Source organism: Ranitomeya imitator, chromosome 1 (assembly GCF_032444005.1).
Source record: "Ranitomeya imitator isolate aRanImi1 chromosome 1, aRanImi1.pri, whole genome shotgun sequence".
NCBI lineage: Eukaryota > Metazoa > Chordata > Amphibia > Anura > Dendrobatidae > Ranitomeya > Ranitomeya imitator.
Window position 1 is genome coordinate 617,394,969 of NC_091282.1, and position 21,965 is coordinate 617,416,933.

A 21,965-nucleotide genomic window follows, 5' to 3' on the forward strand; every position below is an offset into this window, starting at 1 on the left:
GCCGCAACCGTTTTTTCGGCGGATCCGTCGCCCCAATCCGTTTTTTCAATTGCGCATGCTCCAAAAAGTAGATACTTCTCCCAGACAACCCCCAAGTAACGGATCCGTCAAAAAAACGGATCCGTTAGAACCGTTTTCGCAACAATTGTGACGGATCCGTCAATCCGTCACTATGTCGGTAGTGACTGACGCCAAAAGACTGAAGTGTGAAAGAGGCCTAGAAGAACCCATGGCTGCAGTTTTTTGGCAGAATGTTAGAGGAGGCTGGGTTATTATAAAGCTGGGAAATTTGCATCACCTGGCCTTTCCTAACAATGATCGTAAACAGTCCATAACCCTAACAGGTTAATTAAAGTCTGAAACCTTGGTCAAAGTTATCTGAGCACACAGATCTCCAAGGGTGCCCAAACTTTAGCATGGCCCATTTTTATTTTTGTAATTTTTAAAATACCATGTTTCTCTGTTGGGATTGTATTGGGCAGGTGATGAGCCTTGCCTGGTTTTCTCCACACATACCACTTAGAATAATCACAAAAAGGTCTATCTTCATCTCATCAGACCAGAGAATCTTGTTTCTCATATTCTGGGAGTCCGTTGTGTGTTTTATTTTTTTTTAGCAAACTCTATGCAGGCTTTCATATGTCTTGCACTGATGAGACGCTTCCGTCGGGCCAGTCTGCCATAAAGGCCTGACTGGTGGAGGGCTGCAGTGATAGTTGACGTTGTGGAACTTTCTCCCATCTCCCTACTGCATCTCTGGAGCTCAACCACAGTGATTTTGAGATTCTTCTTTACCTCTCTCACCAATTGCTCAGAATGGCTGGATGGCCAGGTCTAGGAAGACTTCTGGTGGTTCCAAACTTCTTCCATTTAAGGATTATGGAGGCCAGTGTGCTCTTAGGAACCTTGAGTACTGCAGAAATTCTGTTGTAACCTTGGCCAGATCTGTGTCTTGCCACAATTCTGTCTCTGAGCTCCTTGGCCAGTTCCTTTGACCTCATGATTCTCATTTGGTCTGACATGCACTGTGAGCTGTGAGGTCTTATAGTGACTTATAGTGTGACTTTTTCCAAATCAAGTCCTATCAGTTTAAATAAGTAAATAAGGCAGCACACTGCAGCGCTAGAACATGCAAACTTGAAACACGAAATTTGAACTGCATTGCTGCACTAGAAATATGAAAAATGAGAGCGTTTAGCACAATTAGCACAATTTTATGTGTACCTGGTAGCCCCTTTACGGCATCTCTCTTATACCAGGTCCTAAACTTGCCTTTCCTCGCTGAGAATAAACGTCTCCATCTGAATGGGTACATGTGAAACCTCTTCCTAGACTAAAATTATCTCTCTCTGTGGAGGGGTATTGGACCTGCTGTAATTAAAACACCTGTGGCTAGGAGGCGGAGTGCACAATCAAAAGGCTAAAGAATACATTTAAAAAAACTGACCGTCACATCCAAACATAGACTTAGGGTACCGTCACACTATACGATTTACCTACGATCACGACCAGCGATACGACCTGGCCGTGATCGTAGGTAAGTCGTAGTGTGGTCGCTGGGGAGCTGTCACACAGACAGCTCTCCAGCGACCAACGATGCCGAGGTCCCCGGGTAACCAGGGTAAACATCGGGTTACTAAGCGCAGGACCGCGCTTAGTAACCCGATGTTTACCCTGGTTACCAGCGTAAAAAAAACCAAACAGCACATACTTACATTCCGGTGTCTGTCCCTTGCCGTCTGCTTCCCGCACTCAGTGACTGCCGGCCGTAAAGTGAAAGCACAGCGGTGACGTCACCGCTCTGCTCTGCTTTCACTTTACGGCCGGAAGTCACTGAGTGCGGGAAGCAGACGGCAAGGGACCTGACGGACACCGGAATGTAAGTATGTACTGTTTTTTTCATTTTTTTACATTTACGCTGGTAACCAGGGTAAACATCGGGTTACTAAGCGCGGCCCTGCGCTTAGCAACCCGATGTTTACCCTGGTTACAAGCGAACGCATCGCTAGATCGGTGTCACACACACCGATCTAGCGATGATAGCGGGAGATCCAGCGCCGAAAGAAAGTTCCAAACGATCTGCTACGACGTACGATTCGCAGCAGGATCCCTGATCGCTGCTTCGTGTCAGACACAGCGATATCGTATGGATATCGCTGGAACGTCACGAATCGTACCATCGTAGCGATCAAAATGGCACTGTGTGACGGTACCCTAAGTGTGAACAGGTGCTGAACCTAGAGTCGGCAACTCGTATATAGTTAAGTAAATAAGGCAACACACTGCAGCGCTAAAACATGCAACCATGAAACACGAAAATTGAACTGCATTTCTGCACTAGAAATTTGAAAAATGAGAGCGTTTAGTGCATAAAAATGGCCAATTTTATGTGTAGCTGGTAGCCCCTTTACGGCATCTCTCTTATACCAGGTCCTAAACTTGCCTTACCTCGCTGAGAATAAACGTCTCCATCTGAATGGGTACATGTGAAACCTCTTCCAGCAGGTCCAATACCCCTCCACAGAGAGAGAGAATTTTAGTCTAAGAAGAGGTTTCACATGCACCCATTCAGATGAGACGTTTATTCTCAGCGAGGTAAGGCAAGTTTAGGACCTGGTATAAGAGAGATGCCGTAAAGGGGCTACCAGGTACACATAAAATTGGCCATTTTTATGCGTTAAACGCTCTCATTTTTCATATTTCTAGTGCAGTAATGCAGTTCAATTTTCGTGTTTCATGTTTGCATATTTCAGCGCTGCAGTGTGCTGCCTTATTTACTTAACTATATACGAGTTGGCGACACTAGGTTCAGCACCTGTTCACACTTAGTCTATGTTTGGATGTGCCGGTCAGGTTTTTGAAATCTATCAGTTTAAATAAACACAGCTGGCCGCCAATGAAGGAGTAGAACCATCTCAAGGGGGATCACAAGGAAATGGACAGCATGTGACTTAAATATGAGAGCCTGAGCAAAGGTTCTGAATACTTATGACCATGTGATATTTCAGTTTTGCTTTTTTATTAAATTTGCAAAAATATCTACATTTCTGTATTTTTCAGACAAGATGGGGTGCAGAGTATTCATCAATGTTAAAAAAAGGAACTTTGTGAATTTATCAAACAGCTGCAATAAAACAGAGTGAAACATTTATAGGGGTCTGAATACTTTCCGTACCCACTGTATGTGTGTGTGTGTGTGTGTATATATATATCTAATATATAATTGCCTAGAATACTACTTCCTGCAATTTGTGCCAACTTCCTGTCCGGAGCTAATGTCCGGAGCTAATGTCCGGAGCTAATGTCCGGAGCTAATGTCCGGAGCTAATGTCCGGAGATAAGTGACGTCAACAGTGTCCAGTGTCTGATTGGTTGCCGCCTGCTGCGAGCGACCAATCAGAAACGTGCCGTACTGTGACACACTCCGCCCGCCATTTTGGTGTGATTTTTGAATTTTTACCTCACAGCAAGTTTCTACTGTGTGGAGGCGGGCCCAGTGACGTTGCTCTTCAAGCTCCTGCCGAATTTCAAGTATATATGGATTCTAGACTCCCGATTCTTTAGAATCGGGCTGCCATCTAGTATATACAGGTCCTTCTCAAAAAATTAGCATATAGTGTTAAATTTCATTATTTACCATAATGTAATGATTACAATTAAACTTTCATATATTATAGATTCATTATCCACCAACTGAAATTTGTCAGGTCTTTTATTGTTTTAATACTGATGATTTTGGCATACAACTCCTGATAACCCAAAAAACCTGTCTCAATAAATTAGCATATTTCACCCATCCAATCAAATAAAAGTGTTTTTTAATAACAAACAAAAAAAACATCAAATAATAATGTTCAGTTATGCACTCAATACTTGGTCGGGAATCCTTTGGCAGAAATGACTGCTTCAATGCGGCGTGGCATGGAGGCAATCAGCCTGTGACATTGCTGAGATGTTATGGAGGCCCAGGATGCTTCAATAGCGGCCTTAAGCTCATCCAGAGTGTTGGGTCTTGCGTCTCTCAACTTTCTCTTCACAATATCCCACAGATTCTCTATGGGGTTCAGGTCAGGAGAGTTGGCAGGCCAATTGAGCACAGTAATACCATGGTCAGTAAACCATTTACCAGTGGTTTTGGCACTGTGAGCAGGTGCCAGGTCGTGCTGAAAAATGAAATCTTCATCTCCATAAAGCATTTCAGCCGATGGAAGCATGAAGTGCTCTAAAATCTCCTGATAGCTAGCTGAATTGACCCTGCCCTTGATGAAACACAGTGGACCAACACCAGCAGCTGACATGGCACCCCACACCATCACTGACTGTGGGTACTTGACACTGGACTTCAGGCATTTTGGCATTTCCTTCTCCCCAGTCTTCCTCCAGACTCTGGCACCTTGATTTCCGAATGACATGCAAAATTTGCTTTCATCAGAAAAAAGTACTTGGGACCACTTAGCAACAGTCCAGTGCTGCTTCTCTGTAGCCCATTTCGGCACCTGTAGCCCATTTCCTGCACACGCCTGTGCACGGTGGCTCTGGATGTTTCCACACCAGACTCAGTCCACTGCTTCCTCAGGTTCCCCAAGGTCTGGAATCGGTCCTTCTCCACAATCTTCCTCAGGGTCCGGTCTCCTCTTCTCGTTGTACAGCGTTTTCTGCCACATTGTTTCCTTCCAACAGACTTACCATTGAGGTGCCTTGATACAGCACTCTGGGAACAGCCTATTTGTTGAGAAATTTCTTTCTGGGTCTTACCCTCTTGCTTGAGGGTGTCAATGATGGCCTTCTTGACATCTGTCAGGTCGCTAGTCTTACCCATGATGGGGGTTTTGAGTAATGAACCAGGCAGGGAGTTTATAAAAGCCTCAGGTATCTTTTGCATGTGTTTAGAGTTAATTAGTTGATTCAGAAGATTAGGGTAATAGGTCGTTTAGAGAACCTTTTCTTGATATGCTAATTTATTGAGACAGGTTTTTTGGGTTATCAGGAGTTGTATGCCAAAATCATCAGTATTAAAACAATAAAAGACGTGACAAATTTCAGTTGGTGGATAATGAATCTATAATATATGAAAGTTTAATTGTAATCATTACATTGTGGTAAATAATGAAATTTAACACTATATGCTAATTTTTTGAGAAGGACCTGTATATAAATTAAGAGACCACTGCAAAATGTTCAGTTTGTCTGATTTTTCTCTTTATAGGTGTATTTTTGAGTAAAATGTAAATTGTTCTTTTATGCGATAAACTACTGACATGTCTCCGAAGTTCCAAGCAATAAATGTTGTATTTATTTTTTTAAAATGAGAAATGGTCAAAATAACAAAAAATGCACTGCTTGCAGACCTGAAATGATGCAAACAAAAAAACAAGTTCATAATCATTTAGAAACAACAATACCAATGTTTTAACTCAGGAAGAGTTTGGAAATCAATATTTTGTGAAATAACCATGATTTTTAATCAGTAGTCTCTTAATTGTTGCCAGAGCTATGTATGTACACTGCTCAAACAAAAAAAGAAACACTGAAATCCCACATCCTAGATATCACTGAATTACATATTCCTGTTGCAAATCTTTATTCATTACATAGTGGAATGTGTTGAGAAGAATAAAACATAAAAATGATCAATGTAAATCAAAATGAATATCCCATGGAAGTCTGAATTTGCAATGATACTCAAAATCAAAGTGGAAAATCAAATTACAGGATGATCCAACTTCATTTGGAAATGCCTCAAGACAAGGAAATGATTCTCAGTAGTGTGTGGCCTCTACGTGCCTGTTTGACCTCCCTACAACGCCTCTGCATGATCCTCATGGGGCGGCAGATGGTCTCCTGAGGGATCTCCCAGACTTGGACTAAAGCATCTGCCAACTCCTGGACAGTCTGTGGTGCAAAGTGACGTTGGTGGATGGTGCCAAACCGGTCATGCTGAAGGATGTTCCAGGCAGCAGATCACTCTCCATGGCGTCTCTAGACTCTCATGTCTGCCACATGTGCTCAGTGTGAACCTGCTTTCATCTGTGAAGAGCACAGGGCCCCAGTGGTGAATTTGCCACTTCTGGTGTTCTGTGGCAAATGCCAAGCGTTCTGCACGGTGATGGGCTGTGAGCACAACCCGCATCTGTGGACGTCGGGCACTCAGACCATCCTCATGGAGTGGGTTTCTAACTATTTGTGCAGACACATGCACATTGGTGGCCTGCTGGAGGTCATTTTGCAGGGTTCTGGCAGTTCTCCTCCTGTTCTTCCTTGCACAAAGGCTGAGGTAGCGGTCCTGTTGCTGGGTTGTTGCCCTCCTATGGCCCCCTCCATGTCTCCTAGTGTACTGGCCTGTTTCCTGGTAGCTCCTCCACCCTCTGGACACTACTTTGACACAGCAAACTTTCTTGCCACAGCTCGCATTGATGTGCCATCCTGGATGAGCTGCACTACCTGAGCCACTTGTGTGGGTTGTAGAATCCGTCTCATGCTACCACAAGTGTGAAAGCACAACCAACATTCAAAAGTGACCAAAACATCAGCCTGAAAGCATTGGTACTGATATGTGGTCTGTGGTCCCCACCTGCTGAACCACTTCTTTATTGTGTGTCTTGATAATTGCCAATAATTTCCATCTGTTGTCTATTCCATTTGCACAACAGCATGTGAAATTGATTGTCAAACAGTGTTGCTTCCTAAGTGGACAGTTTGATTTCGCAGAAGTTTGATTTACTTCGAGCTATATTCTGTTGTTTAAGTGTTCCCTTTATTTTTTTGAGCAGTGTATATTAGGGTCCATATTCATTGCAATATTTTTTAGTTTGGTCTGTGACATAAAATTCCTGCTTGTTAGAAGGAAATCCATCTACAGTAGGTCTGCTGATTTATTTGTTTTTTCCTCCTCCCGTTCGCCTTTAAGTCGAGTTCTCATTTTCATTTAATTTGGCTTTGCTTCAATTATAAATCCTGCTGATTACATGCATTTTACCTCTTCTAATTATAGCACGGCAAAGCAATACTTGTTTAGGTGGCATTACAGGGTTTTTGTTTTTGCCCATATCTAGACGGCAGCGGAAATTTCCGTAAGTCAGCTTGATTAATTGCCAGGATAGTGTGGCACGGCTCAGGGTTTTATTTTTATATGTAGCTATAGTTAATCTAGGTTTAGGGATTTGGTTATGTGTCATAATTCAGCTATAACTGTATGCCGGGATCTTTTTCACATAATGTTAACTTTTAGTTCTTAAATAGAAGGGAACTGTAAATTATAATAATATTTTGCCTCCTGATTCTCCTGTTTTATGGCTTATTTAATGGTCTGTCCCAAAATTACAGATTTTACCCTACCTATACTTGATAATCTCAGTACGTTTTACTGTTTAGACCACCAACCATCCAAAGAATGGACCTCTGGGGAGTTCGGCCTCTGCTCCATCCATTGCCTATGGGACTGCTGGAATACGCTGAGTACAGCAGTCGGCCATTTTCAGCAGTTCAATAGACAATAGGTGGAGCAGAGGTGCACACAAGTGGTCTCTGCTTCATTCATTGTCTATGGGCCTGCTGGAGTAAGTGAAGTGAAGCAGTTAGCCATTTCTATCAATCCCATAGACAGTGGAGCGGAGGATCACATATGCAGCCTCTGCACCATCTGTTGTATGAGAAAACCGAGTGCAGCAGGCAGCCATTTCTAGCAGTCCCATAGACACTCAATGGAACAGCAAATGAGCATGTGCACCACTGCTTTTTTGAGATCACTGGGATAGGGCATAACTTGCTCTTTTGGAAATAGCCCTTTAAATTGGTGCTTTAGTCATTTTTGTCTAACCTTACACCATCTATGGCTTACATTGCGCTAATTTTTGGTTCATGTTGGCACAAATTAAACCACATTCCTTTCTAGTAAAGCCATACCAGTTTCACCAAACCACACCATCAGCCAGATGCATTGCAAAAAAACTTAAAAACTTAAATCTAAAACTAGATGGTACAATTTGTGCCAAAATTTGCCATATTTGCTGCCAAAGTCAAGATTCACTCGAAGAAAAAAATCTTCCTTGTTGTCTTTATTAGAACAATTTATGCAGTGCCTCGTTTTTGGCATTCCAGAGCCCTGTTCTTGGGATTTCTGGTGGTCCCAGGCATAGGGAATAACTTGCTAATTTAGTGTTTCATTCACACTTGTGATAAATTTGTACCGCCATTTAGGTAGCATGCTTTGTGCCAGAATTATGATGTTTGTTGGCTCATCTTAATACTACACACTTTCTCTTTAAAGCCATACCCTTTTGCCCAAGTCACATCTCTTGCCATTTACATCACAAATACACAAATGGGTCTAAAACATTTAAAAAATGTGGAACAGTACAGGTGACAATATGTTAAAAAATGTGCCAAAATTTGCCAAATTTACTGTCAAGGGCCCACTCACTATGGTGAATCTGCCTTAGTCCTGGTTTCACACATCCGTCTTCCGCAGTCCAAGCACCAACTTGCCACCGGCCTCCTGATCCAAAATCAACAGCCTCCTAGGTAGATAAGACTTCTGGATTCAGTAAAGGACCTCGGGCCAGTCTGTACATCACGGTCCATGCATGGACTTCATGCCTTTATTTGGTGAAGCCAAGGGGTAAGCCTTTTAAGGACGAGTTTACCTAGAATCACATGGGTGGCCTCCAGCATCATCTATTGGAATAGAGTACACATTAGATATCAATCCACAATAATGTGCACCAGGGACAAAATAGCTGGCACAGTAAATTCAAGTTTGTGTTGTTCATGAGCACCATGGATTACACATGGTCCAAAGTGAGACTGTCAGTTTCCACGATTTATGCGGGTGAAACATTGCTAGTTTTGGTTGTACCGAATGACACATCGTGAATGAGTTTCTGCAGCACTTGCCACCTAATTGATCTACAGACCAGGCTCAGTGATTGGCTCCTTGAGTGACCAGATCTACCAAGAAGACCACAGTGATGGGGAGAACATCACAGGAGCACGCCATGATTAGTATCATATACTTCTCCCCCTACAGAGCATATGAACAGGAGTTGGAGGTATGAATTCCTGGTCTTCTTTCCATCCTAAAGAAAAATAATTTCAAAGTAGTTGTGTCTCTACTGCGAAAGCTTTAGTAGTATATATAGTACAGATGCACAGTAATTATCTGAAGGGCAGGAAAAACCTGGTTATGTTGGGGAAGGAGATGGCTTGTACCTCGATTTTGATGAGGTGTTCTGTCTTCTTGAGTATACGAAACATCTTCCAGAATTGAAACGTACCGGTCCCAAGTGTTCCGGAATAGCAGAATCTCCTGCATTTAATGTCAGAGTAGAAAATACATTGCAGCATGAGAAAATTCTATATGCCAGCTTGGAAGCTTGTTACCCCTCAGAAATTAAGACCTTAACCTTTCTGGAAAGGAATAAAAAAATTAATACCATCAAGTAGACATTTGGATGCCAAGAACAAGAGAATACCCAGTTGCGAAAGGTTGTTTTGGATATGTGTCTGGAGCTCAAAACCACACGCATACCCTCCCCCTAGAGGTAGATTAGTTCTTAAGGACATTTCCACTGATGGGTTAAATGTAATAAAGTCCCCGCTGTTTGTGTCGGAGCAGAGAGTAATGAATCGTCCTCTCTGTTCTTTCACAATAATACCTTGAACCAGTGGGGAAATTTAGTTGTTTACGTGACTCTTGATGCTACAAGAAGCGTTTTATACTTTAATATCCAAGCTGTGATTTGCCACGAATGTATGTCCTAGTCTTATAGTATATCCACTCTACGGGGTTGCCGGAAAAGGACGTGTGCACCACTTGGCAGCCCATAGCCCATGAATGGAGCAGTGGTCCCCCAACCACTTTGACGGGCCAATCTATTGAGGATAAAAGTAACCCATCCTGCCGATCAGTACAGGTCCCAGTTGTCGGACCCTCGCCTATCAGTAAGTTATCATCCATATTCTGAATAACGAGATAACTTGTTTTCACTGGAGAACCCCTTTAATCTATGTTTCATCTCTCCTTGGATACATGGTGATCAACTGTAGTTTGCAGGGAATCCTACCAAAAAAGGTTCAAATCTTTTTTTCTTTTTTTTTTTTTGCTGCCACATTTTGGCAAAAATATATCTTTAAGGGTATGTTTCCACGTTCAGGAAATGCTGCGTTTTTGATGCAGCGTTGAGCCGCATCCACTATGCATTAAAAGACGCATGCGGCAGACCCGCGAAAACGCACATGTGGCGCATCTTTTAAGAACGCAGCATGTCCTTACATTGCAGAAACAACGCAAGGACAGCGCAGGTGACCTGCCAGTGACCTCAGGTGAAGATTTGGTCAGGATTTTACCTAGAAAAAACAGCAAAACGAGGCAGACATGCTTACCTGCCTAGGCCTCTAAACAAATGCACTATCAGGATACAGTGGACCCATGTGAACAGCGCCACATGCAAGTCTTTTATGTGCAGCAATGTGCCAAGCAGCCACCCCCTCCATTAGTTTGGTAGGTTGAGAGTGGCTGCCTCATCGGTTATGCTGCACCTGTGTAGTTTCCATCTTAACCACATGGGTCCACTGTATCCTGATAGTGCATTTGTTTAGAGGCCTAGGCAGGTAAGCATGTCTGCCTCGTTTTGCTGTTTTTTCTAATTTTTGGAGGATCTCTGAATCCTCTTCTTGTGCTCTTGCTGTTTAGAATTAGGACTCGTAAGCGTGGGGACCCTTGACGCGGGTTACGAGCTTGCGTATTTTGGCCAAAGTATAAACTAATACCTCACAAAAATTTTTTTATATATATATTTTTTGTGTGTTTTTTGCACTTTTTTTCGGGGTGCAGTTGGGCCCATTTTTGTCTTGTAAACTGTGGTGTCTGTTCACATGGGGTGCATTTGGATAGCGCTGGGCAGGCCCGCCTGATCTAATAGAAGAGTGTCACTACTAGGCCTGCCTGGATGCTGTGCATCTCCATTGTGTGAACAGCGCCACATGCAAGTCTTTTATGTGCAGCAATGTGCCAAGCAGCCACCCCCTCCATTAGTTTGGTAGGTTGAGAGTGGCTGCCTCATCGGTTATGCTGCACCTGTGTAGTTTCCATCTTAACCACATGGGTCCACTGTATCCTGATAGTGCATTTGTTTAGAGGCCTAGGCAGGTAAGCATGTCTGCCTCGTTTTGCTGTTTTTTCTAATTTTTAGAGGATCTCTGAATCTTCTTCTTGTGCTCTTGCTGTTCAGGATTTTACCTGCATAAAATCCTGATGCAATCCTGAACGTGGACACATACTCTGAATGGGTTTCTACGAGTTTTTCAAAAAAGCAGTCAGAGAGAAGGAATCGTAAAATAAATGATAGAGTTGTAAAATATGTCAATAAAGGTGTTTTAAGTATCCCTCCGAATCGCCACCGCTCTGGTGGTTTCGTCCAGGACTGGAAGTGATTACTTCCTGACCATATATGCACCTGAGGCGACTGATGAGCTGAAAGGTCAGATGTCATGACATCCCAAACTCCGTGTCCTCAGTGGTCTAGTGATAAGATTTAGAGATATGCTGCAGAATGGAGCTCTGTATAGAGGCCTGAAAGGTGTGATGTACGGCAGGATGGGGCGATATACAGGTCCTTCTCAAAAAATTAGCATATAGTGTTAAATTTCATTATTTACCATAATGTAATGATTACAATTAAACTTTCATATATTATAGATTCATTATCCACCAACTGAAATTTGTCAGGTCTTTTATTGTTTTAATACTGATGATTTTGGCATACAACTCCTGATAACCCAAAAAACCTGTCTCAATAAATTAGCATATTTCACCCATCCAATCAAATAAAAGTGTTTTTTAATAACAAACAAAAAAACCATCAAATAATAATGTTCAGTTATGCACTCAATACTTGGTCGGGAATCCTTTGGCAGAAATGACTGCTTCAATGCGGCGTGGCATGGAGGCAATCAGCCTGTGACACTGCTGAGATGTTATGGAGGCCCAGGATGCTTCCATAGCGGCCTTAAGCTCATCCAGAGTGTTGGGTCTTGCGTCTCTCAACTTTCTCTTCACAATATCCCACAGATTCTCTATGGGGTTCAGGTCAGGAGAGTTGGCAGGCCAATTGAGCACAGTAATACCATGGTCAGTAAACCATTTACCAGTGGTTTTGGCACTGTGAGCAGGTGCCAGGTCGTGCTGAAAAATGAAATCTTCATCTCCATAAAGCATTTCAGCCGATGGAAGCTTGAAGTGCTCCAAAATCTCCTGATAGCTAGCTGCATTGACCCTGCCCTTGATGAAACACAGTGGACCAACACCAGCAGCTGACATGGCACCCCACACCATCACTGACTGTGGGTACTTGACACTGGACTTCAGGCATTTTGGCATTTCCTTCTCCCCAGTCTTCCTCCAGACTCTGGCACCTTGATTTCCGAATGACATGCAAAATTTGCTTTCATCAGAAAAAAGTACTTGGGACCACTTAGCAACAGTCCAGTGCTGCTTCTCTGTAGCCCAGGTCAGTCGCCTCTGCCGCGGTTTATGGTTCAAAAGTGGCTTTACCTGGGGAATGCGGCACCTGTAGCCCATTTCCTGCACACGCCTGTGCATGGTGGCTCTGGATGTTTCCACTTCTCCACAATCTTCTTCAGGGTCCGGTCTCCTCTTCTCGTTGTACAGCGTTTTCTGCCACATTGTTTCCTTCCAACAGACTTACCATTGAGGTGCCTTGATACAGCACTCTGGGAACAGCCTATTTGTTGAGAAATTTCTTTCTGGGTCTTACCCTCTTGCTTGAGGGTGTCAATGATGGCCTTCTTGACATCTGTCAGGTCGCTAGTCTTACCCATGATGGGGGTTTTGAGTAATGAACCAGGCAGGGAGTTTATAAAAGCCTCAGGTATCTTTTGCATGTGTTTAGAGTTAATTAGTTGATTCAGAAGATTAGGGTAATAGGTCGTTTAGAGAACCTTTTCTTGATATGCTAATTTATTGAGACAGGTTTTTTGGGTTATCAGGAGTTGTATGCCAAAATCATCAGTATTAAAACAATAAAAGACCTGACAAATTTCAGTTGGTGGATAATGAATCTATAATATATGAAAGTTTAATTGTAATCATTACATTATGTTAAATAATGAAATTTAACACTATATGCTAATTTTTTGAGAAGGACCTGTATAGATGTCTGAGAGGAGTGATGTACTGCAGGATGGGGCTCTGTATAGAGGCCTGAGTAAGTGATGTATGGCAGGATGGAGCCCTATATAGAGGCCTGAGAGAGGTGATGTGCTGCATGATGGGGCTCTATAGAGGCCATGAGAGAAGTGATGTAATGCAGGATGGGGCTGTATATAGGGGCTTAGATTAGCTGAGCTATGTTTGTTGTTTGCTGTTGATAGATCTACATCTGATAGATGCTAATCTATGATGCCTATGACAGATGATTATCTTCTTCCATATTTATCAACAAAACAGCATTTTTAATTTCGCGAAATTGATCTGCCAATCACAAGCAACAAACTCAGCTCTTACTAATGATGCAAAACCACACAGAAAGCTATACTGATATAGACTGCAGAAGATACAAGCAGTGAGGCAGGGTCCTATACAGGAGCAGAGTGCACAGGGGCACTTGCTTGATAATAACACTGAGTGGTTGACATAGTCAGGATCTCATATGAGAGGGAGCGGTCTGCAGCATTGAAGAGAAGCAGGTTCTGCTGGGAAATTTAGTTTTAGCAAATAATAATACAACTAACTATTTTCCTGTGAGAAGAAACCTTATGTTGGGCTTAATCTTTATATTAAAAATATGCATTTACTGTGCCAAATGAAAGGTAAAGCAATTCTGGGAATAACCTCTAAAACTAGGACATCTCCTAAGACATTTGTTAGAAAAGTTTTCCGACGATGACCTTCACTCCTGGGATCAGCGATCAACTGTACTATGCCAACAGCAAGTGTTGAGGTCTTCTACAGTGCCCCCGCAGGAGAAAATAAGCATTACATACTTTACACTGAAACAACTTGCATGCCTTGTCCTCACAAGAACTTGCTTCATTTTTCGGAGAATGAGACGCTATTGTAGACATGCTCTGCCTGCTTTCATTGAATGGAAACATCAGTGAATGTGACCAACACTTCTATGAAATGTGAGGGTGGTAGACAAAAGAACACTGGATTTTGTGCCATGTAGTTTTTTTGTGTTCGAATCTAGCATTGCTGCATTTTACATTGGATGTTTTACAGAAGTCAGCAGCACCTTCGCTGACAGCGCTTTCACCAAACGTAATTACATTCTAATTTTGTTGTCAATTTTTTTTCTTCATTTTAACTAATGTCCTGAAATATAATCTACAAGTAAGTGTATTGATCACTTCTTCTACTTTTATTGGCAGTGAGTGACAGTTGCTTCAGGAACCTTGCAGAAGATCGCAGCGGCATAAACCTTAAGGATTTAGTCCAAGATCCTTCCTTGTAAGTACCACGTGTGGCAGCTCGTCTGTCACCTTTTCCACTATTGAATTTTATTTTATTGATATTGCTTAGCTGTCCCTTGAAAGACCCTGTGAGGATTTGTAAGAATTTATCATTTGACAGATATGTTATAGTCCATCATGATGTCACTGTGTCTCACACAGTGTAGGAAAGACAAAGTGCAACACGTAGGGATGAGGGGAAGGGGGGAGAGGAGACCCCTAGGCAGATCTAAAGTCACCCTGTCTGCCCTAAATGTCCCTATATAGGTTCTGCACCTATCGCCGAGCAGGAGCCTAATCCCTGCCTGAGCATGGCGTTAAGCCCTACTTAGGGAATGATGGGGTGTATGCTAGTCGATGCCCACTACCACTAAAGACTCCTGGGATAGACAAACAAGGGGAACACTTATCTTGAGTAGACTCAGAGATGTAACACCGACGTCCTCCAGCAACAGCAAATAGGAAGATAGCTGACTGCTATAGCTCCAAGCCTCAACAGGAGGAAATGTAAATATCATTAGCAGGCTGGGAGTCTATAAACACCCAGGTCCAGGTGTGTCAATTAGAGTTGGAGAGAGGTTGCCACTGGGCAAAGAGTGAGAAGGGTTAAAAAGGCATCTACATGGCCAAATGCAGAGAATTTCTGCAGCTAGGTGCAGTGCGACTGTCTGCAGCCTCTGACACACCCGTGACACACAGGTCACGATGGAAAAGGGGCCGTCTGAAAAATTTTCTGAAAAATTGGTAAACTTCAGGGATCACATGATTACGTCTCCAGTCAGTCGATTAGGACATCTTTTCTAATAGAAAAAAATTAGTAAGTGTATGATAAAGGCACTGGTCATGTACTTTGTGCCTCTACAACAACTTTAAACCTCTACTGTCCAGAGTAAAAGACAGTAGATATGCAGGGAAAGAAGAGCTTCATGAGTAGACTATTAGTAGATGGAGGGCATATGTAAAAACTAATCTCATTACCCTTTGTTAAGGTTGAAAACAGACACTGGCCCATAAAGTCCAACCTATAATTTTGATGTCTTGGTCAAACAATGGTCATAAACCCCAATAGTAAAGGGTAAAAAATGATTTAAGGTTTCAGAAGGAATCAGTGGATCTTCAAAACTCTAGTTTTTGTAACTTTTAATATTATTCTAAACTTATTGAATGAATCTACGACATGATATGGACGAGGGGTCTATAGTATCACTACGCGTTCAGTTAAGAATCCATAGTTTTGCTGCCCTTACAGTAAAAAATCCTTATCTGCAATGATGGTGTAGCCTTCTTTCCTCTAGATGTAGATGTTGCCCCTAGTAATGAACTTAGGTCTGTCATTAGAAAGGTCTCTACGCTGTATTGTAAGAAGATGAAGCCAGTTTTTCCAAACTGAATAACCCCAAGCTTTGCCTCTGTTCTAGTTCAGCTATATCCTTTTTTTCTACACTGAGACCCAATATTGTACTTTATATTCTACGTGTGGCACTGGTCACTAAAGTTGAGTTTGCCATTCAATCTTAGGTCTTTTTTTCTCAATTTTTCCCAGTATTTTACCATTTAGTACTTAGTTATACATTTTGTTTCCATGCCCCAAGCGCGTTACCTTACATTTATAAACATTTATTTTCTGCCCAAGCCTTCAGCTACCCCAAATCCCTCTGTAATCTTCTATTATCCTCTTCCGTGTTGATTACCTTACAGAGCTTAGTATCATCTGCAAATATTTGTGATCAAATTGCAGCTAGCATTTTAAGCAGATTAGAAAAAAAAAACAACTTGTCCTGATTGGCTGTTATGTAGCGCATTTTCTATTTGCACCAGTGTTAAGTCATTATCCCTTTCTGAAGCATCTAGTGGAAATTGTGCACATTTAACGGGGTAGAATGCCAAAGTTTCCCTCGTCAAGGGAGTGGAACATCAAGCCTAGGAATCTGATCAGAAAAAAACGGAGGTGAACCCCTTTTCTTGTCCATGAGATTTCAGCAGAATGTTGACCATTTTGCTAGCTTCGCACAAAATCGAAACTCAAAAATCAGTTTCGTGTAAATCTGACATATTGTTTTCAATTCAAAGCAATTTTGATTTACTTACAAACAATTTGGTGATATCCTGATGATCTCTGGGGACCCACTGAGATTGGACTTCTAATGTGCCATGTTTGAATGGAGCGGCTAGCCTCTACAGGGTAGCAGAGACAGCTAAATGCTATACTTTCTGTAGTCACCAAGTAGACCATAAATAGAGCAGTGGTGAGCTTGCATGCTCCATTCAGACAGGGCACGTCGTAGCCCTATTCTCTGGATTGGTAGCTGTGGGACCCCCAGGAATCGATAAATTATCATCTATCCTGAGGACTTAATTGCTAAAGTGGAAATAACCACTTAAGAGCTCTGGGCACATTGGAAAAACTGAAGTGCTTAAGGATTTAAAAAAAAAATCCATCTGGAAATGATACAGAAGGCAGAGATGATACCACATAGCATATACTGGATAATACAAGGGTTTGACTTATCTGGAAGAGTTTCGCCTCTGAGTAGACTGCTTCAGGTGTTTTAGGTCTATCAGCAATATGTATATATATATATATATATATATATATATATGTATATATATATATATATATAATGTACACTGCTCAAAAAAAATAAAAGGAACACTAAACACTAAAATCCCACATCCTAGATATCACTGTATGAAATATTTCAGTTGTAAATCTATTCATTACATAGTGCAGTGTGTTGAAAACAATAAAACCTAAAAATTATCAACGTAAATCACGACTAATATACCACAGAGGTCTGGAGTTGGAATGATGCTCAAATTCAAAGTGGAAAATGAAGTTACAGGCTGATCCAACTTCAGTGGAAATGCCTCAAGACAAGGAAATGATGCTCAGTAGTGCGTGTCGCCTCCACATGCCTGTAAAACCTCCCTACAACGCCTGTGCATGCTCCTGCTGAGAAGGTGGATGGTCTCCTGAGGGATCCCCTCCCAGACCTGGACTAAAGCATCTGCCAACTCCTGGACAGTCTGTGGTGCAACGCGACGTTGGTGGATGGTGCGAGACATGATGTCCCAGATGTGTTCAATCGGATTCAGGTCTGGGGAATGGACGGGCCAGTCCATAGCTTCAATGCCTTCATTTTTCAGGAACGGCTGACACACTCCAGCCACATGAGGTCTGGCATTGTCCTGCATTAGGAGGAACACAGGGCCAACACCAGCATATGGTCTCACACGGGGTCTGAGGATCTCATCTCGGTACCTAATGGCAGTCAGGCTACCTCTGGCGAGCACATGGAGGGCTGTGCGGCCCTCTAAAGAAATGCCACCCTACACCATTACTGACCCACTTCCAAACCGTTCATGCCGAAGGATGTTGCAGGCAGCAGATCGCACTCCCTAACGACTCCAGACTCTGTCACGTCTGTCACATGTGCTCAGTGTGAACCTGCTTTCATCTGTGAAGAGCACAGGGTGCCAGTGGTGAATTTACCAATCCTGGTGTTCTGTGGCAAATGCCAAGCATCCTGCATGGAGTGGGGCTGTGAGCATAACCCCCATCTGTGGATGTCGGGCACTTAAACCATCCTCATGGAGTGGGTTTCTAACAGTTTGTGCAGACACATGCACATTTGTGGCCTGCTGGAGGTCATTTTGCAGGGCTCTGGCACTGTTCCTTCTGTTCCTCCTTGCACAAAGGCTAAGGTAGCAGTCCTGCTGCTGGGTTTTTGCCCTCCTACGGCCCCCTCCATGTCTCCTGGTGTACTGACCTGTCTCCTGGTAGCGCTTCCAGCCTCTGGACACAACGCTAACAGACACAGCAAACCTTCTTGCCACAGCTCGCATTGATGTGCCATCCTGGATGAGCTGCACTACCTGAGCCACTTGTGTGGATTGTAGAGTCCATCTCATGCTACCACGAGTGTGAAAGCACAACCAACATTCAAAAGTGAACAAAACATCAGCCAGAAAGCATTGGTACTGAGATGTGGTCTCTGGTCCCCACCTGCAGAACCACTCCTTTATTGAGTGTGTCATGATAATTGCCAATAATTTCCATCTGTTGTCTATTCCATTTGCACAGCAGCATGTGAAATTGATTGTCAAAGTGTTGCTTCCTAAGTGGACAATTTGAATTCACAGAAGTTTGATTTACTTGGAGTTATATTCTGTTGTTTAAGTGTTCCCTTTATTTTTTTGTGCAGTGTGTGTGTGTATATATATACACACCGTATATACTCGAGTATAAGCCGAGATTTTCAGCCCAAATTTTTGGGCTGAAAGTGCCTCTCTCGGCTTATACTTGAGTCACGGTCGGCGGTGGGGTCGGCGGGTGAGGGGAGAGAGTGCTGAGGCATACTTACCTGCTTCCGGGGCTCCTGGCGCTCCCCCTGCCCATCCCACGATCTTCGAGTGCCGCAGCTATTCCCCTTTTCAGCGGTCACGTGGGACCGCTCATTAGAGAAATGAATATGGACTCCACTCCGCATATTCATTTCTCTAATGAGCGGTGCCAGTGACCGCTGATAGAGGAAGAGGCTGCGGCACCCGGAGACCAGCTGACGCCGGGAGCAGGTAAGTATTACATATTCACCTGTCCGTGTTCCACCCGCCGGGCGTCGCTCCATCTTCCCGTCCTCTGGCTCTGACTGTGCAGGTCAGAGGGCGCAATGACGCATATAGTGTGCGCGCCGCCCTCTGCCTGAACAGTCAGCGCGGAGAGACGACGGGACGCTGAGGAGCTGCAAGCAAGAGAGGTGAGTATGGCATTTTTTTTTTATTGCAGCAGCCGCAGCATTATATATACCAGTAGCACAGCTTTCTATTGCACATCTATGGGGCAATAATGAACGGTGCAGAGCACTATATGGCACAGTTTTATATGGCACAGCTTTCTATGGGGCAATAATGAACAGTGCAGAGCACTATATGGCAGAGCTTTCTATGGCACATCTATGGGACCATAATGAACGGTGCAGAGCACTATATGGCAGAGCTTTCTATGGCACATCTATGGGGCAATTATGAACGGTGCAGAGCACTATATGGCAGAGCTTTCTATGGCACATCTATGGGGCAATAATGAACGGTGCAGAGCACTATATGGCAGAGCTTTCTATGGCACATCTATGGGGCAATAATGAACGGTGCAGAGCACTATATGGCAGAGCTTTCTATGGCACATCTATGGGGCAATAATGAACGGTGCAGAGCACTATATGGCACAGCTTTATATGGCACATCTATGGGGCAATAATGAACGGTATGGAGCATTATATATGGCACAGCTTTATATGGAGCATCTATGGGGCAATAATGAACAATATTGAGCATTATATGTGGCACAGCTTTATATGGAGCATCTATGGGGCAATAATGAACAATATGGAGCATTATATGTGGCACAGCTTTATATGGAGCATCTATGGGGCAATAATGAACAATATGGAGCATTATGTGGCACAGCTTTATATGGAGCATCTTATGGGGCAATAATGAACGGTATGGAGCATCTATTTTCATTTTTGAAATTCACATGTAGCCTCTGCATTTCCTACTTTAGGCTTATACTCAAGTCAATAAGTTTTCCCAGTTTTTTGTGGCAAAATTAGGGGGGGTCGGCTTATGCTCAGGTCGGCTTATACTCGAGTATATAAATATATATATATATATATATATATACATATATACAGTTAGGGCCAGAAATATTTGGACAGTGACACAATTTTCGCGAGTTGGACTCTGCATGCCACCACATTGGATTTGAAATGAAACCTCTACAACAGAATTCAAGTGCAGATTGTAACGTTTAATTTGAAGGGTTGAACAAAAATATATGAAAATACATAGAAAATGTAGGAATTGTACACATTTCTTTACAAACACTCCACATTTTAGGAGGTCAAAAGTAATTGGACAAATAAACATAACCCAAACAAAATATTTTTATTTTCAATATTTTGTTGCAAATCCTTTGGAGGCAATCACTGCCTTAAGTCTGGAACCCATGGACATCACCAAACGCTGGGTTTCCTCCTTCTTAATGCTTTGCCAGGCCTTTACAGCCGCAGCCTTCAGGTCTTGCTTGTTTGTGGGTCTTTCCGTCTTAAGTCTGGATTTGAGCAAGTGAAATGCATGCTCAATTGGGTTTAGATCTGGAGATTGACTTGGCCATTGCAGAATGTTCCACGTTTTGGCACTCATGAACTCCTGGGTAGCTTTGGCTGTATGCTTGGGGTCATTGTCCATCTGTACTATGAAGCGCCGTCCAATCAACTTTGCAGCATTTGGCTGAATCTGGGCTGAAAGTATATCCCGGTACACTTCAGAATTCATCCGGCTACTCTTGTCTGCTCTTATGTCATCAATAAACACAAGTGACCCAGTGCCATTGAAAGCCATGCATGCCCATGCCATCACGTTGCCTCCACCATGTTTTACAGAGGATGTGGTGTGCCTTGGATCATGTGCCGTTCCCTTTCTTCTCCAAACTTTTTTCTTCCCATCATTCTGGTACAGGTTGATCTTTGTCTCATCTGTCCATAGAATACTTTTCCAGAACTGAGCTGGCTTCTTGAGGTGTTTTTCTGCAAATTTAACTCTGGCCTGTCTATTTTTGGTATTGATGAATGGTTTGCATCTAGATGTGAACCCTTTGTATTTACTGTCATGGAGTCTTCTCTTTACTGTTGACTTAGAGACAGATACACCTACTTCACTGAGAGTGTTCTGGACTTCAGTTGATGTTGTGAACGGGTTCTTCTTCACCAAATTAAGTATGCGGCGATCATCCACCACTGTTGTCATCCGTGGACGCCCAGGCCTTTTTGAGTTCCCAAGCTCACCAGTCAATTCCTTTTTTCTCAGAATGTACCCAACTGTTGATTTTGCTACTCCAAGCATGTCTGCTATCTCTCTGATGGATTTTTTCTTTTTTTTCAGCCTCAGGATGTTCTGCTTCACCTCAATTGAGAGTTCCTTTGACCGCATGTTGTCTGCTCACAGCAACAGCTTCCAAATGCAAAACCACACACCTGGAATCCACCCCTGACCTTTTAACTACTTCATTGATTACAGGTTAACGAGGGAGACGCCTTCAGAGTTAATTGCAGCCCTTAGAGTCCATTGTCCAATTAGTTTTGGTCCCTTGAAAAAGAGGACGCTATGCATTACAGAGCTATGATTCCTAAACCCTTTCTCCGATTTGGATGTGGAAACTATCATATTGCAGCTGGGAGTGTGCACTTTCAGCCCATATTATCTAATATATAATTGCCTAGAATACTACTTCCTGCAATTTGTGCCAACTTCCTGTCCGGAGCTAATGTCCGGAGCTAATGTCCGGAGATAAGTGACGTCAACAGTGTCCAGTGTCTGATTGGTTGCCGCCTGCTGCGAGCGACCAATCAGAAACGTGCCGTACTGTGACACACTCCGCCCGCCATTTTGGTGTGATTTTTGAATTTTTACCTCACAGCAAGTTTCTACTGCGTGGA

At 43.0% G+C, this 21,965-nt stretch overlaps 1 protein-coding gene across 40 annotated transcripts in view; it reads left to right on the forward strand.

The window, feature by feature from the left end:
- Positions 1–21,965, forward strand: part of GPHN (gephyrin) — a 490,719-nt gene that overhangs the window by 116,007 nt on the left and 352,747 nt on the right. For all 40 annotated transcript variants that reach the window (XM_069726492.1, XM_069726580.1, XM_069726522.1 and 37 more), the window contains exon 2: positions 14,389–14,467. In XM_069726492.1, the coding sequence (XP_069582593.1) occupies positions 14,389–14,467 (79 nt within the window). The remainder of the gene's footprint in view (positions 1–14,388; positions 14,468–21,965) is intronic.